The following is a 16,861-nucleotide window of genomic DNA, read 5'->3' as shown; positions in this document are numbered from 1 at the left end:
TTGTCTGTGTATGTTATGTGGTTCGTGTATTCATCACATGTATATTTTTATTCTTTTTCAAATGAATTGTACAATAAAATTATTTCCACGGTTAGAAAATGAAAAAAATAAGAAATATTACTTGTGAAGCATTGATGAAGAGGTTAAGATACTTCCCCCTCTCTAAAATAGGTTAAACTAAAATAAAGCTCTCGAAGAAAAAAAATACCAGCCTGAGGGTGTAGTTTGTAGGTAGTGAAAATTAATTACATAATTAAATTTGATCAGAAGTGTGTTAACATACCACCTATATGTTGGTTCTTATATTTTAGAAAATAAATTTTTTCTTATAATTTATCCAAACTAAAATAATATGCATGCTTCATGACCCCATACAAATTATATTTAAAAAAGAAAAAACTACAACAAATAAAAAAATTACTCATTTTTTAATTTTTTTTTTTCATAATTTATTCAAGTCAAAATATCCTTCTTCATAACATCAAAATCAACTTTAAAAAAATAAAAATAAAGAGAACATTGTTAGTTCAAAGAGTATATGTGAGCCATAAAGGTGTATTTTTAGATTAAAATATGAATAAACGGATATTTTTAGACCAACAGATGAATGAAAAATATTTTAAAACCTTTTTCTATAATTCAAGTATATATATATATTTTTTTTTGATTAAACTATGACACATGAAATAGAACGGAGGAACTATTGAAGCTACCATGTGGCCCTTGTGACTAATAATTTTTATTCTACACCGACTACCAGCTTGGAAAGAAAAATCAAACCCCTCAACAACTTCTAGACTTATATATATATATATATATATATATATATATATATATATATATATAATAAGATAAACAATCTGATTTGACAATGATAGTTCATAATTGAGTACCATTTCAAGATCTAAAATACTTAATCACTCACCTTTTTGGATGGATCCCACTAATATATATATATTATTGTACTAAGCTATAACGCACTATTATAGCTTAAACCTACATTTAATCCCTTTTCGTCTATTACATTATTTTAACTAAGAAATTATATGTACACAAGTTATGCCAATATGAATTGGGTGGACTACATTTTGAGTTTTGAGTGTAATTAATTAGACTGTACTATAGTATAAATTATGTTACTCTAATTATAGTACAATTATTCCTTGTATAATTTCCTCATTATACATTGAATTAATTTATTTTCCCAAAGTCAAATAAATTTATTTTAATTATTTTCTAGTATTGTGTGCTTTATTTAATTTATTTTTTTGCTGAGGTATGTATATTTAGGAAAAATTACTTAAATACACAACACTTCTTTACATATTTTCAATATTTCCCTACTCTTTTACTAAAATATAAAAATCCCTTATTTTCCTCCAATTCAACTTAACCGGATACTTTATTAGTTTAAGTATCCGCCCGTTATTAATTAAAGTATCCGCGCTGCTATATTATGCATCCGCCCGTTAATTAAGTATCCGTGCTGCTAACAACTTAATAATTTAAGTATCCGCCCGTTATTAATTAAAGTATTCACGCTGCTATATTATGCATCCGCCCGTTAATTAAGTATCTGTGCTGCTAACAACTTAATAATTTAAGTATCCGCCCGTTATTAATTAAAGTATCCGCGCTGCTATATTAAGTATCCACACTGTTATATTATGTATCAGAAAAACACTAAAAAAAGGGATTTTTGATAATTAATGAAAGAGTAGGGAAATGAAGTAATTTCTTTCTTATACTATGTCATTTGCCTAATTTTTACATGTATTTATTGTTTACCAGTGGTAATTGCAATTTAAAGAAAGTCGACAATCAGCCCTACATAATCCCCACGAGAGTAACAGCCCAACAGTTGCTGACTGCTGGCAAATTAAATGTGCGCTGTGTATTACTTAACCAAACTTCTACTCTAAAAGTTAATAAATAAAAAATTAAATTATTTCTAATTATTATAAGTCGGGAAATAGATTGAAAATAATTAGAACTCAATATATTAAGAATAAAAAATGATAAATTATTTCAATTTTTTAAAGTGTACAACAAAAAGGTGAACATTTTTAATAGCATGAGGAGGAAGTAAATACTACACTTGGTGGGACTCACAGAGCCATTGCTTGCTTTCTCTCAAATTCGTTTACATACAATTATTAGAGCTTATAACTTAACAATAATTATCGAATCAATTTAATAGTACTACACCCGATAATTGAGAAATTATGACGGGACAAAAAATTTAACTGATGAGTAATTAAGATTGACAGCAGGAAACCTTCAACTTCTTTTGAGACAAGAAAAGGAAAAGCTCAATAGAATAAAACAAAAAAAAAAAAAACAGAGTTGAGGGTACGCATGCTCGTCGTGTGTGGTGTTGTTATCACGCGCGTATCACTTATTTTGTCAGCTTACTACATTGGTTTGTGATAGTTTTGCATAATGGATTCACTTAGTCAATGCATTTCTTAAGTATTATCTTAAGCTTCGATTCTACAAATTTCATAGATTAACTCAAAATTCAAATAATACAATACCTTTTCGACAGAAAACAACAAGAAAAAGAAATTCAGGCCCACTCACACGCATTTCTGAACTACTAATATCTAATCTTCATTTTTGGCAGAGTCAAAATTTTCATGGGTTCAAAATCGAAAGAAGTACACACAAACTAACCGAAGGGATTCAACATCTACATATAGACATAAAAAATAATTTGACCCTCACAACTGTTCCAAATTTTTACTTAGTCACCAACACCCATGGGCCATGAATTTGGTTGGGTTGGGCTTCTTCTGTGCATTCCAAGATGGGCAGGGCCTATGTAATGTCTCCTCCTACAGTAGTACTACACATTCTTAGTCATAAAGATTTTCCTTACAATGTCTGCAAGCTCAAGTGTTTGTTATAGACAAGTTTTTTTCCCCACAAAGTACTGTGTATAAATCCTGTTCATACGATGATAAGTAGGGATAACTCATCTCTCATGGTAGACAAAAAAAATGTTGTTTAAACCTAATAAATGTGTATTAACTGCTCTAATGTTTGGAAAGAAAAGCCCATCACAGTTAGCAGTTTGAATTTCCATTTTTTTTTGGGGCAAATTTTTGCCAAACCAATTGATTGGGCCTAACACGAGCACATAGCCTGGGCCTCTCAACACAATAGTAGAGAAACAATAACACTTGTTTGATTGTTTCTGGCGTATGGCTGTATCCTTATCGAATTGTAGCATCCTTCTACTCTGCACAAAACCTGCATGAGAATTAAAGGTTTCTAGTAAGTTATCTCTTTTACATTCAATCTTGTTTTTGGTCAGCTCTTTGCTGAAAGGATCAAGGGTGGCACATACAACAAGACACTTCATTCAATTGCCGCATTTTCCACAGCAAACTGTCCCCTGCAAATGATCATTCATCAATCATCCCTCCAACTAATCCCACATTTGCAGTAATGTTCACGGTTCAACAACTAAATGACATTAACTCTACTCAATCATCCTGCAATAAACACAAGCTTAACCTTGATATGCCAACCTTTATAAGCGGATAGACTCCGGTCAAGTTCACATTCCATCGATACTTGTGATGCATTAATTTACTGTTGCCTAGTTGTTGCATGGGGCGCATTTAACACTCTATGTGCCACTAACAAATTTCATTTCCTCAATAACTCTATAAATCTGCATATGTATGAACATCAAAACATTGCATGGAAAATGAAGGACACTTACTGAATAATTCGAGATGAAAATTATTCTAAGTTTGATAGCATTGCTCTTGATTTCTTCAACCTTATTAGTGGAAGCGAGAAGTGGGATTAATGAAGAAGAGAAGAGAAGAAGCCGCGGCGGCGTAGGAAGAAGTAGAAGAAGCAGTGGTGGGAGAAGATCAAGAGGAAGGTCTTCGTCATCTTCGCGTAATTGTGATCCTTTGTTTTCATACCTCTTTGGAAGTTGTGGTCAATGGCCTTTCTCTCGTAACTCACAAAACAACCCATTTACGAAACCAATTTCCCCTTCTCCCTCACCTCGCCGCCCAGCTCCGCCGTTCCGTCCTCCGATTTTGCCGTCTCCTCCCCCAGTGGTTATACGGCCACCAGTTATCCCGTCTCCACCACCTCCATTAGTAATACCATCACCTCCTCCACTCGTTACGCCGTCACCTCCACCGGTTGTTTCATCTCCTCCACCGGTCGTAGTGCCATCACCGCCACCCGTAGTCGCTTCTCCGCCACCAGCTTCACCACCACCGGTCTTCCCACCTCCTCCGTTAGTTCCATCTCCGCCGCCACCTTCTCCTCCACCACCACCTTTAGTTCCTTCCCCACCTCCGCCAGAATCTCCACCATTCTTTGTCTTCCCACCACCACTAGTTGCTTCACCACCTCCACCGGCGGAACCTGTCTTCCCTTGGTGGTCCCCTCCTGACCCAGACGACACTCCCAATTTTCCGCTATTTTCTCCTCCTCCGTTGGTACCCGATTTTCCCCTCCCAACCCCTCAACCACCAGATTTTCCACCAGAAACTCCGCTTGTGCCCATATTTTCTCCACCACAACAAGATTTCCCCCCAGCTGAACCAATTGCCCCTATATTTTCTCCACCTCCAATTTTCACTCTTCCACCGCCGGAACAAAATTTACCACCAGCTACACCGCTTGTCCCTATTTTTCCGCCAACAGATGACCAGCCAGTGATTCCCGATCAACCACCAAACAGTTTTCTGCCGTCTCCACTGATTCCTGAACAACCACCAACCAATTTTCTGCCGTCACCGGTGTTTCCTGATCAACCACCAACCAATTTCATGCCGTCACCGATGTTTCCTGATCAACCACCAGTCAATTTCCTGCCGTCACCTGTAATTCCTGATCAACCGCCAGAAACATTTCTTCCGTCACCGTTAGTTCCCGATCAAGCACCGCCAGTTGCAGTAATTCCGCCATTTGAGCTTCCGCCTCAGCCGGACTCGCCACCATTCGCCTAATAGTTAATGGTTCACGTCTTCACGATCTCCATTGAATTTGAAACCGCATGTTTTTAATTTTCCTTTAGTGCATTTTTCTTTTTCTATTTTACTTTTTCTCAATTGTAGTTAAAACCCCTAATGCTACTGTAAACGATTGCTTTTTTTATTACTACTACTATAAAGTATAATTTATTAATTACTCTATAATTAACATGATCTTTTAAGTTATCAGCTGGACTTTATCTTAAGATCAATTTACATATGCTCGTTTCACTTTGCAAATTCTGATAACATTTAGACAATTATATATTTCAATAGAATAAAAAACTTAGATATCACTAGAAATCTATTTTGTGGTAACTTTTTTGAAATTCAATCAAATTAATCGAGTATCTTATTCTTTGTTAAATGGATTAACGGATCGATTGAGTTGCAATGAACATCAATGTCACAAAACTTTCATTAGTTAGAGATCTCATTATTGATCGAATCGAGGGAGATAAAATAAATTTTCACTAGTTAGGAACAGTGATGCCGTAAAACTTTCTGTTATTCCATAATTTTAGTTTGTTTTTTCTTTTCAAAATATTACTATCATTATCCTATATGTTAAACTAATTCTATATAATTTAGTATTTTAAAGTTTAATTTCTATATTTTGTGGTATAAATAAATTAAAAATACTATAATTTGTTCGACTTTGATTTATATATATAATATAATTACAACTTTGATTTTTTCAAAAAATGTTTTAATTATTATCATACAAATATCCAACACAACAATAAACAACCTCTCACACAATGGGGTCTAGGGAATATAGTGTGACACCTTATCTCTACATTAGACGTAAATAGACTGTTTTCAATAGACCCCGATTCAATATAAAATTAATCTAGTAAAAGACATAATAAAAATACTGCTTGGGTAAAAGTTTCACATTGGTTAGGGAATATACTAGTGGTCTCCTTATATGGATTTGAGCAATCCTTCCCTTATTAGCTAGCTTTTGAGTTTGAGTTTGACCCAGATGTCATTAGGGCTAGGCATTCAGGTCGATTCGATTCGGTTTAGAAAATTCGTAGAAATGTGAGTTGTGAGAGTGTAGTATTTAAGGGGTTTCAATTTTCAGTCATGGGAGTTTCAATTTAGGATTCCGAATTGAGAATTGGGTAATTCATAAGTGTGGGAGCTACAGTGGTTTACTCCCAAATGCCAAATTGGGCCAAATTTTAATGGGCTATTGACATTGGATAGGCTGGGCTGTAAGTGGTCGTTTGGTTGGAAACTAGTTATTCCAAGATTAACTATCCTTGGATAACTTATCCCACAATGTATATGGGATAACTTATCACATTACTATGCTATAAATTGTGGATAAGTTATCCCAAATATGTCAATCGAACAGGACATCTAAATTTTATTCCAAGACTATCTTTGTATCGCAAGACTATTTATTCTTATCCATCACACCAAACAAGCCCTAAGTGTAGTCTAGTGTTACTGTATTAAAATTCGGTTTTTTGGTTAAACCGAATTAATTTTGTTAAAAACCGAAAACCGAACTGAATAACTGAAATTTGAAAACCGAAACCGACCTATCAAACTGAAAAACAAAAATCGAAATTAAAATTTTTTCAATTCGATCAGTTTTTTCGGTTTGAACCGAAATATGCTCAGGCCTAGATGTCATATCTAACATGATATCAGAGTCATGTTCATCCCTGTTTAAACTTCAGACTCAAGTGTCATATCTCAACAAATACAATAGACAATAAATATTAACATAAATGACAAATAGTAACATAACAACACTATAACGAAATAATACTACAAACATACTCTACAAAATATTAAATGGTCATAGAGATCGAAGAACAATAAGCCATAGGAGTAGTCCTATTTATACTAATAAAGGCAACAAGACAAACTAGTAGGGACACTCTCTTACCTACTAACTTTCTATCCTAATTTGTATCCTCCACACGTCTATAAATATTTAAAAGAAGGTAGGAGAAATTTTTTTCGTTAACCAATTATACATATCCCTTTCTTCTACTACATCTCCGCCCTCTTTCCCATCCCTCTTTTACCCCTTTACACATCAACCCATCCGACATCTTAAGATATTTAATTTATTTATAAACTAAAATTGCTCAATTGAAAAATTATTTAGTGATGGAGAAGTTTGCATAATTTTTCAAAAATTGTGAAATTTTAATATTTATGAGGAAAAAATATAAACTACATGTCAAAATAAAATTCAATTTCAAAACAGGCACTTTAAAATAAGATGGGGGCTATTTCTTTGTAGATCTGAAATTTAAATTTTGAAATGGACAAAATCAAAAAGTTCTTGGATTGGTTTATCAATAACGAAAAGATAAAGACCCACTTCAACAATTTGTTAAAAGTAGAGTTGCCTCAATCCAAAATTCACTTGTAAAGTACACTGAATTCCAAAATTCGCCAGAACAGAATTCGTAACTGAATTCCGAATTCTCTCTCGATATCCGAGTCAGTTTCATTTGTATGCAAACTTTTAGCCCTAATTAGCTAAAATCAATGGCGAATCGGTGCAAGGATTTGCCGGTAGAATGCTGGGAACTGATATTCAGTCGTCTTCATCACAAATCCGACTTGGAGTCGTTTTCTATGGTGTCCAAACAGTTCCTTGCTCTCACTAATCGTCTGCGCATCGGTTTATCGGTGATCGATTCGACTCTGCTCACCCACGGTACCATATCTAAACTCATTCATCGATTTTCAAATCTTAAATCTATTGATCTTAGTAATTTCAGTGGTGACCTTGATCCTGTGCTTGTTGATCTTGCTAATTCCGTTTCGTATACATCCAATCTCGAACAACTTGATATCTCGAATCATAAGAAATTACCGTTTAAGGGTTTGAAGGAATTAGGGCGGAAATTAAAGGGTTTGAGGGTTTTGACATGTAGCAATCTAACTCTTTTGCGTGATTCTGATTTGTATGTTATTGCTGAGTTGTTTCCGTTTTTGGAAGAGTTGGACATTAGCTATCCGAGTACAGATTATGTTTTGAATTCTGTGTATATTGCATCAGAGGCTAGTAATTTGGCTGTGACTGATTCTGGAGTTGAGGTTTTGTCTGTGAATATGAGTAATTTGCGTAAGATCAATGTTTCTGGGAATCATTTGATTACTGATAGGTCGCTTGTTGCGCTTTCTATGAATTGTTTGAATTTGGAAGGCCTTGAGATGGATGATTGCCCTTTTATTACCTTAAAAGGGATCCTTTCTATACTGCGTACTTGTGCTGCTTTGAGTTGGATTTCAGTGTCTGAGATTCACATTGCTCAATCAAGTTCTGGTTTTGAATGTTTGGCTACTTCTAGCCGAACTTTACAGAAACTAGAGGTTTCCAATTCGATTATCACGGATGAATTCCTCTTCATGGTGGCCAATGCTTCTCTCCCTCTAAATACACTTACACTTTGTTGGTGTACAGATTTCACATATTCTGGTATCTCTAAGTTGTTGTGTGCATACCAGGCTCTGAAGTATTTATCATTGGTTCAAGTAGATTTTTTGACTGATGAGTGTATGGATGATTTATCCCAATATCTACGATGTCTTGTTACCATTGATCTCAGTGGTTGTATGAGATTGACCAATTTGACGTTCTACGCACTTGCAAGAAACTGTCCTTCACTAAAGGAAATTTATATGGAAAATACTGGTTTTGGGACGAAGCATTGTTTTCATGATGATGTAAAGAACCCGAGAATCAGGTCTGTTAATTTGGCAACTAACCATTACCTAGATGATGACTCTCTCATGAATGTTGCTTTGATGTGCCCCAACATGGACTTTCTTGATGTGATATCATGTACTAGCCTTACAGAGGCAGGTATTATTGGTGTTCTCGAGGTGTGTAATCAGATAAGGGATTTGCAACTTGATAACTGTTCAGGGATTAAACATATTGGAAAAGGTGCAGAATTGCCTAGTCTTGAGGTAATAAGTGCAGCTGGTTCAGCATTAAATGATGAAGGTCTGGTCATGATCGGAAGCAGATGTTCTCGACTGCTGAAATTAAACTTGGAGAACTGTAAAGGAGTGACAGCAGAGGGCTTACATGCATTGGTGAAGAATTGTAGATCATTGAGAGAGATAAACTTGAAGAAGTGTCCTCAAGTTAGTATCAATTCTCTGAATAATTTGGTGTTTTCGTCTTCATCGCTAAGGAGAGTTATTCCGCCCTGTTGCTCTGCTTTTACTGATAGCTTGAGGGGATTTTACTTGCACCATGGATGTCGAGTGTACTCAGGCTAGTTTTTGTCTGGTGTATGTAGCACATATTATGCATTGTGTCCCTTTGATTTCAAACATTTAGACTGTGTCAATCGTGTCATAGAACTAGTCCAGTTTTTCTTATCTGTTGTAAATTTTGATGAAAATTTATTTAGACTCTGCAGTCTGCCATTATCTGTTCACATTTGTTTTACAGCTGCACGCTGCAATCATACCCCCCTCCCGTACTGATCCTGCATTTTCCAGTTTTTCTCGTTCTTATTAACCAGATGTTGAGTTCTCCTGTATTAGTTGAAAGTTGAACCACTGTAGGTGGAAACAGAGGAGCAACATCTTGTTGGATGTTCTTATTTAGAGTATACTCTTATGATTAAGTTTTGATTCTTCAGATTATTTCTGGGATTAGATATGGTTTCCAAATATCGTTGTGTAATTATAAGATTAGATATGATTTGATACAAGCATGTATAAATAGGTTCTTTATAATTCACCTTCGCCATTTTACTGCAAACTGACTACAAACCCATAACCTTTTTCATTCTGCCAACTTTTTCTTTCTCTTCAAAAATCCAATTTAGTTTCTAGCTTCTGCCATTTTTGATTCGTTGCTCAATCCAATTATTTCTCCATCTTATTCTTCCTCCCTACTCCTTGCCTCTACCAGTGTTTCTACTTATGTTAAACATTGAAAGATTGGTAACAAGTGTGTGTTTATTAATGCCCTTACGTTGATGGCTCTTCCTGATCCTACTGTCATTGATCGATGGTTTTATCTTGGTATATATAAAACCATTGTTTTGTTAATATTCTTTTGTACACAGTTAGAAGTAAATCAATTGTTACTTGGTATTAAATTTAAGACCGAATGACATTGTGGAATATGTAAGATAAAATTATTGACCGGACCAATTAGTATTTAAATTTGAAATGGACTGAATCAAATCAATTCCATTAGTTCTTGGCTGGCCACTGATATGGACATATCACATACGCATCGTTTTTTTTTTTGGTAAATACATATGCATAATTTTAATCAGCAGATAACTACATTAAAATAGTCACTACTATTGCGCTCATTTCTTATTTTCCTTAATGGCCTAAAATTGGAACCATAATATTGAACTTCAGACATAAGCATGAAAGTTTTGTCTACATAAATCGATCTTGGGGACACATGACAGATTGTCTCTGAAGTTTGAACTATCTAAACTTCAGGTCACTAAAGCTCAAACTCTAAAGCTTGAATTGAAAAAAATTAAAGACATTGTGCCACGAAGTTGTGTACTTGAAAATTTTGAACTTAAGACACAATATCCTTGATTTGATCACAAAAAGTTGGAACTTAAGACGCGCTATCTTGAATTTTTGAACTGAAAAAACTGAACTAAAGACAGTGTCTTGATGTCTTAAATAGGAAAATTGAAGCGTCTTAACTGAAGAATTGAACTCCTATGACAAATTTTCTTAAAGTTTGAGGAAGCAGAGAAGGAGAAGAAGAAGCGACAGCTAAACAAACGTCTTTAAAGCTTCATGTATTATTTTATGTGAAACAAAAGATTGAATAACGATTCAGGAAACATTTACAAATAACGAATCAATTTATGTATTATTTTACGCTAAATAAAAGATTGAATAATCATGCAGACATTATTATACATAGATAAAAACTACTACTTAAATAACAAATTTACTCCCTATCACTCCACACTTACTTTGATTCAAGTGCTTTCACGTGCCAATTATATTCTTGCCTTGCCTCGCCTCGCCTCGCCTCATTTTTAAAGAACAAAACATTATAACTAAATACTCATTTTATTTCGTTCACTTTTAATTGTCATATTGCGTTTTCCAAAAATTAATTTGACTAATTTTCAAAGTGAAATTAGATTATATCAATTCGATATTTTAAACAAAAAATTAGATATTCCAAAATTATACGAAAGAAATTACAGATTGCAATTTTTTGCATATCAATATGATAAAAAATCATAAAATGTTAATCAAAACTCTTATCGTTTGACTCTAAAAAAAAAAAACATAACAATTAAAAATAGACAAAAAAAATAGTATAGTAATAAGTTCTAATACAACAAAATAGAACTTCCGAACAAATAATTCATATATTATAATCTCTTCATTATCTATTTATGCATAGCTAATAAGTCATGTATAATTAAAAATTACCAACAAACAAATTGAAATGAACTAAGAAATATATTAGCTTTTTCTCTATCGAATTTAGTGGTGGCTCCAATATGATCACCGGAGGCAAAGAGCAATGGCGAAAGAGTGCAAATATTTTCCTGAAGAATGTTGGGAACTAATATTCAATCGTCTCTATCACCAATGGTCTACGACTCAATTTGTCTGTAATACATTACGGTACATTATCTAAACTCATTATCCGATTTCCTCATCTTAATTCCATTGATCTGAGCAATTTCGATGGTGATCTTGAGCTTATTCTCTTTGATATTGCCAAGTATGTACCCAATCTAGTACGACTTGACTTGTCTAAACACAGTTTTTTACCCATAGAGGGGTTGAAGGAATTGGGGCGTAAATTAAAGGGTTTGAAATGCAGAAATCTCACATCAATTAGAGACTCTTGTTTGTATGTTATAGCAGAGTCGTTTCAGTTTTTGGAAGAGCTAGACATTAGGTATCCAAGAAACCCTAGTTTTCTAAATCGTCACGAATTGTTTGTGACTGATTCTGGGATTGAGGTTTTATCTGTTAATTTGAGTTTCTGGGAATTCAGGGATTAGTGATCGGTCTATGGTTGCTCTGTATAGGAATTGTTTGAATTTACAATGCATTAGGGCGGAAGATACTTTGGTAACTTTGAAAGGGATCTTTTCTATAGAGCGTGCTTGTGCTGCTTTGAGTTCGATTTCAGTGTCCAATATTCCAAACATTGGATGCATGCTTTAAAGACACTTGAAGTTTCTGAACCATGTATGGAAGTTTATTGGAAACTTAAAGTTTCTGACTTCACTATTTCGGATGAATTCCTTTTCTTGGGTGGCCAAAACTTCTCTCCCTCTGCAGAGGTTTTCGCTTTGTAGGTGTGGAAATGCACATTATCCTTGTATCTCTTTGTTTCTGTATGCATATCAGAGCTTATTTCTGATTGATGTAAATTTATTGGCTGATGAGTCTATGAATGATTTATCCCAATCTCTTGTTACCATTAATCTCAGCTATTGCATGTATTGAATTTGACCATTTCCACCTTCTTCACGCTTGCAAGAAATTGTCCTTCATTAGAAACAACAGTTAAATTGGACCATATTATTGGTTGCGAGATGATAGATCTTAATGATACTGATTTGGGGGAGAAAGATTATTTTCATAATGGTGTGAAGAACACGAGAATCAAGACTGTTAGTTTGAAATTTGCGTCGTACCTGAATGATGACTCTCTCACAAAAGCTGCTTTAATGTGCCCCAACATGGAGACTCTTGATATGCACAGTAGCAGGGTTACAGAGGCGTGAATTGCTTCTGCGTGCTGGAACTTGGATTTTTGTGGTTGTTCATTGATTAGACATATAGGAATAGGCGCTGAACTGCCTGATCTTCGGGCAGCATTAAGTGATGAAGGCCTGGCCATGATTGGTAGCCGATGTCCTCCCCTATTGAAGTTGAACTTGGAAGACTGTAAAGGAGTGACAGCTGAAAATTGTACATCATTGAGAGAGATAAACTTGAAGAGATGTCATCAAGTCTCTGCCTCTTCGTATAGTGTGCTTTCGTCTTCATCACTGAAGCCAGTTTTTCCTCCCAGTTGTAATGATCTTTATAACGGCTTGAGGGGATTTTCCTTGCACAATTGAGGGAATTCCAGATTTATTTTTGTAATATACAACAGAATATAGAGATAAAATGCTATCATTTTTTATTAAAGTTCCACCAAGCTTCAGAACAAAGTTGGAGTGACACGATATTAATCATGTAGATAAACACATCCTTCACCTTCATGCTTAGTCATCATGTCATTATTTTCAAAAATATGCCTCAGTTGGCTTGACATGGTCTGAAAATATATGCAGACAAATAATGTAATATGCAAGTGTATGCATCAATTGAGAAAAGAGAGTTATGGTATTCAAGTAATGTGATCAACTGATATATAAAATAGTTACATCTTTATCTGTAGATATTTCCAGAGAGAAACTATGAAGGAATGAGGGTTGGCCCCAAAGAATCGGACACTGAAGAAACCTGTCAGGAAAAAAAAAATGTCTACTGCAACTAGTAAGTTAGGATCTCTAACCTATGGTTGACATCTTCTCAAAGAAATATCACAGATCCTAACTATCCTCAGTACCTTCATCACTAAAAATCCACTTTGGCAGCTTCTGTGCGACAAGTGGTGAAGGACAGGAAGTCCTTACTTACTACTGAATCCATAATTCATCCTATAACAGGGTTAGCCCTTACTAGTTTATACTTGTCTTTCTGTGTTGGAGGATCCCCTGTTATGCAGAAGTATTTCAGTTCACCCCCAGAGAATGTCAGAGCCAGAATCCTCGCCAAATGGAATATTGAGGTCTGGGAGTACAAATTTGGACTCCAAAGCTGCGAAATCTTGCTGCTTTTCCAGAGATGATGGCGATACTGCAACCTTGTTTGCAACTTTTTCCAGTAAGATGGAAATGGCTGGATAGCTTGGAAGAACCTCTTGCTGATACTGACCCGAACTCCCATCATATGAAACAGTTGTACCTCTTTCATTTGCCTGCTGAGGGAGCACATCAAGCTGGAGAAAAGGACATTAAGTTAGTATACAGTTTCTATACCTCCGTTCTTTCTTGATCTGTAGTGGAGAAAAAGTAGGTAAAGCTTGCTTATTCGTAGTTTCAAGTGGCAGTCTTATGTTCTTGGTGAGGGTTGAAAAACTACTTAGGGAATTCATCAAGAAAATACATCCACATGTTAATCATTCGCGCTAACCATTAAGTGATCTTGATTCACTAGCAAAGATAAAATCAGTCTACAAAGACAGTTGTGCAAGAATATTAAGGTTGCCTATGATTAAAAAAGAAAAAAAGCAACAGGTATCATACAGTATAAAATAGACCAGCCAGCCAAATAGATAACCATATTACCTTCATTCTTTTCAATTTTTGATTTGTATCCCTCTGATTCTCCACACTAGCGCGTAGTAAAGCCACTTCCTGCATAAAGAGTGGTGTTAATTGAGGAACTTATAATACAATCAAACTATAAGTATAACTACTCACAATAGCCAAGAAGAATACCTTCTTCAATTGCTTTCTTTCCTTAATTAGCAAGATCTCATCCATTTTCAGCTCAGCCAGTGTCTGCTCATCACAGACGAGATAAAAATCAAAAATGAATAAGTGACTTAGTAGTCCTGGAATAATGAAAATAGAACATTTTACGTCGCGGGGTCACGCACTTAGTAAAAAATCAAAGTAAAGTGATGAAGCAATGGGTCTTCCTTCAAACTACAAACTACTTTGCATTTACAAATGTTACACTTAAGATGAACTATTCTATCTCAATTCCTAAAAGCAAAATGTGCTATATATAACTTAGTGGAGGGTAAAAACAAACCTTTTTCTTTCTTGACCTTTTGCTGGTGGTAGCATCACTAGTACCATTAACCTGAGAGTCCAGCAAAATCTGCAGATAAATGATAAGTCCAATCAAAAGCGCGCTCGCTTTCAAGAAAATAGTGTATAATAATTCATTGCAAAGAGAGTATATATTAAAGGCATGTCGATATATCTGCATACATATTTAGCACACTACAGTGTGTTCAAAGCATTAATCACAATGTAAGCCAAGAAATATATGGGACACAATCTGCGACCAACATGTCCTCCTTATCCAAACACCAAAGAAAAGTTATATGGTCGACAATTTTCTTAGACAAGTAAGAGAAGTAGGGACAGTAAAACTTGTTAATAAGCCAGAGACAGATATAAAATGAAGTTTCCTTTAACAACAATACACCTATTTTGTCGTAGATAATAACCCCTAGGACACCTTTTTAACACATGCAATTCTGCTAAACCCCTCCATTTAAAAAACACTTCTTTGACTAAACACTTTCACTTATACAGCTGCCACTTCTTGATTAGCTCGCCGAGGAGTACTAACAACAAGAAGCTGCCAAGCGATAGGTATTACACTGTTTTTTATTATTTATTTTTTACTGTGATTTCCAGACCAGCTTTCGTGCAACTTGACTAATTCCATGATAGTCCCAACTTTTTTGACCGTGACAGAATCTGAAGTAATTTTGTTACTGAGTACGAAAAAAAACAGGTATGTATATGTATAGAAGCTGCACATATTCTAAATTTCTAACAATCACTGATATTTGACTACGTACGGTTGTGGGGTGCCCCAAAATATTCCTTTTCATTTGCTGTCAACCAAATGTCGTTTAGATTGTGGGTATGAATAAAACGACAAAGCTTAAATTCAAGATTCTGACTCTGAACCCACAGTTTAAGCTATCTCTGCATCCTACCACACTTTATAATTCCTCTCAATTTTCCACGTTTACAAAAAGTTAAAAAAAAAATTTACTCCACCAAACTGCTTAACCACTAACAAACACTACCACCAAACTGAACGCAGACCTATTTGCCACGAACACACGCCATCCTCTTTAGTCTTTACTCATTATCAAAGTTTCAAACTAAAATATTTAAATTGACGTAAATGCCCCAACTAATTATAGCTAAAGACACAAAAAAAAAGTAAGTAGATAGACTAAAAAGTGAGGACAAAAAGGGGTTTGACTAATGGAGGAGTTGGCTTATTTTGCAATTCAGTACCAAATCCAATGGTTCAAAAGTGAACCGACCCCGACAAATACTGGAGACATTTTATTAGTCACTTCATCAGGTCGGCCAAATTGACTCAATTGCCCTTAAGATAGGGTTAAGGGCATAAACTTCGAATCAGATTTTAAAATTTTATCTTCAAAATATTATCACGAAATTAAAGGGTGTTTGGGTAATTTGGAAGTAGAAATAATGGGGAGATTCGGGTGGTGAGAGAAAAACGTGAAGAGTCATTCAATCTTGTGCGTCTGACAACATACGTTGAAAGTAAAGTTCACCACTTTTCTCATCCTTGTAAATATTCATTTAATAGTAACTTTAATAAAGATAAGTTAACATTAATTTGGAATATGGGGAAATTGGAAGTCCGGAGATTTATATATGGTAAGGGGTACTTTGGTCAACACGCGGAGAATAAAACGGAGCCACCAACGACGACCGCCATTTACTCACCGGAGACCTGCGGGACTGAAGCTAATCCGATAAGTGAGTTTGTTATTTTATTAACTGAAAAAACAGAGACAGGTGATGAAACCAATGAAAACCACTGCTATATCTATTTGCTTCCAATGGACGCTTTTGAAACTAAAAATAAAATAAAATCCTAATTTCTGAAAGAGTCACGAGGAACGAATCGAATGACACACGCGACTCAAATGAAGAGGCTCACGTCAACGAATTAACAACTCGCCATAACCACCACACACCAGATAAATTAACACAGAATCCGCCGTTCACTGTAAACGATACACACGATGGACAAACCAA

At 35.0% G+C, this 16,861-nt stretch overlaps 3 protein-coding genes across 3 annotated transcripts; 2 read left to right on the top strand and 1 right to left on the bottom strand.

Moving 5' to 3' along the window:
* Positions 1-3,746: 3,746 nt before the first annotated feature.
* Positions 3,747-4,988, top strand: LOC125857819 (extensin-1-like). The gene has a single exon (XM_049537464.1). The coding sequence runs from the start codon at positions 3,747-3,749 to the stop codon at positions 4,986-4,988; it is 1,242 nt and encodes a 413-aa protein (XP_049393421.1).
* Positions 4,989-8,207: 3,219 nt separating this feature from the next.
* LOC125857818 (F-box/LRR-repeat protein 3) lies at positions 8,208-9,284 on the top strand. Its single transcript, XM_049537463.1, has one exon. It carries the CDS (start codon positions 8,208-8,210, stop codon positions 9,282-9,284), a length of 1,077 nt encoding a protein of 358 aa, XP_049393420.1.
* Positions 9,285-13,351: 4,067 nt separating this feature from the next.
* Positions 13,352-15,189, bottom strand: LOC125859303 (uncharacterized). The gene is made up of 4 exons (XM_049539014.1): positions 14,850-15,189; positions 14,531-14,593; positions 14,378-14,446; positions 13,352-14,028 (listed from the first exon to the last, which is right to left on the bottom strand). Exons 1-4 carry the CDS (start codon positions 15,027-15,029, stop codon positions 13,768-13,770), a joined length of 573 nt encoding a protein of 190 aa, XP_049394971.1. The 5' UTR covers positions 15,030-15,189; the 3' UTR covers positions 13,352-13,767.
* Positions 15,190-16,861: the final 1,672 nt, after the last annotated feature.

Source organism: Solanum stenotomum, chromosome 3 (assembly GCF_019186545.1).
Source record: "Solanum stenotomum isolate F172 chromosome 3, ASM1918654v1, whole genome shotgun sequence".
Lineage (NCBI taxonomy): Eukaryota > Viridiplantae > Streptophyta > Magnoliopsida > Solanales > Solanaceae > Solanum > Solanum stenotomum.
The sequence above is the reverse complement of the archived record's forward strand: the minus strand, read 5'-3'. Positions and strand labels throughout refer to the sequence as shown.

Coding starts and splice junctions, on each gene's coding strand:
- LOC125857818 (XM_049537463.1), top strand. CDS start 8,208: ATGGATGATTGCCCTTTTATTACCTTAAAAGGGATCCTTTCTATACTG.
- LOC125857819 (XM_049537464.1), top strand. CDS start 3,747: ATGAAAATTATTCTAAGTTTGATAGCATTGCTCTTGATTTCTTCAACC.
- LOC125859303 (XM_049539014.1), bottom strand. CDS start 15,029: ATGCAGATATATCGACATGCCTTTAATATATACTCTCTTTGCAATGAA. Junction 14,594..14,849: donor AAAGGTCAAGAAAGAAAAAG/GTTTGTTTTTAC, acceptor TGTGATGAGCAG/ACACTGGCTGAGCTGAAAAT. Junction 14,029..14,377: donor AAAAATTGAAAAGAATGAAG/GTAATATGGTTA, acceptor CCTTTTCTCCAG/CTTGATGTGCTCCCTCAGCA.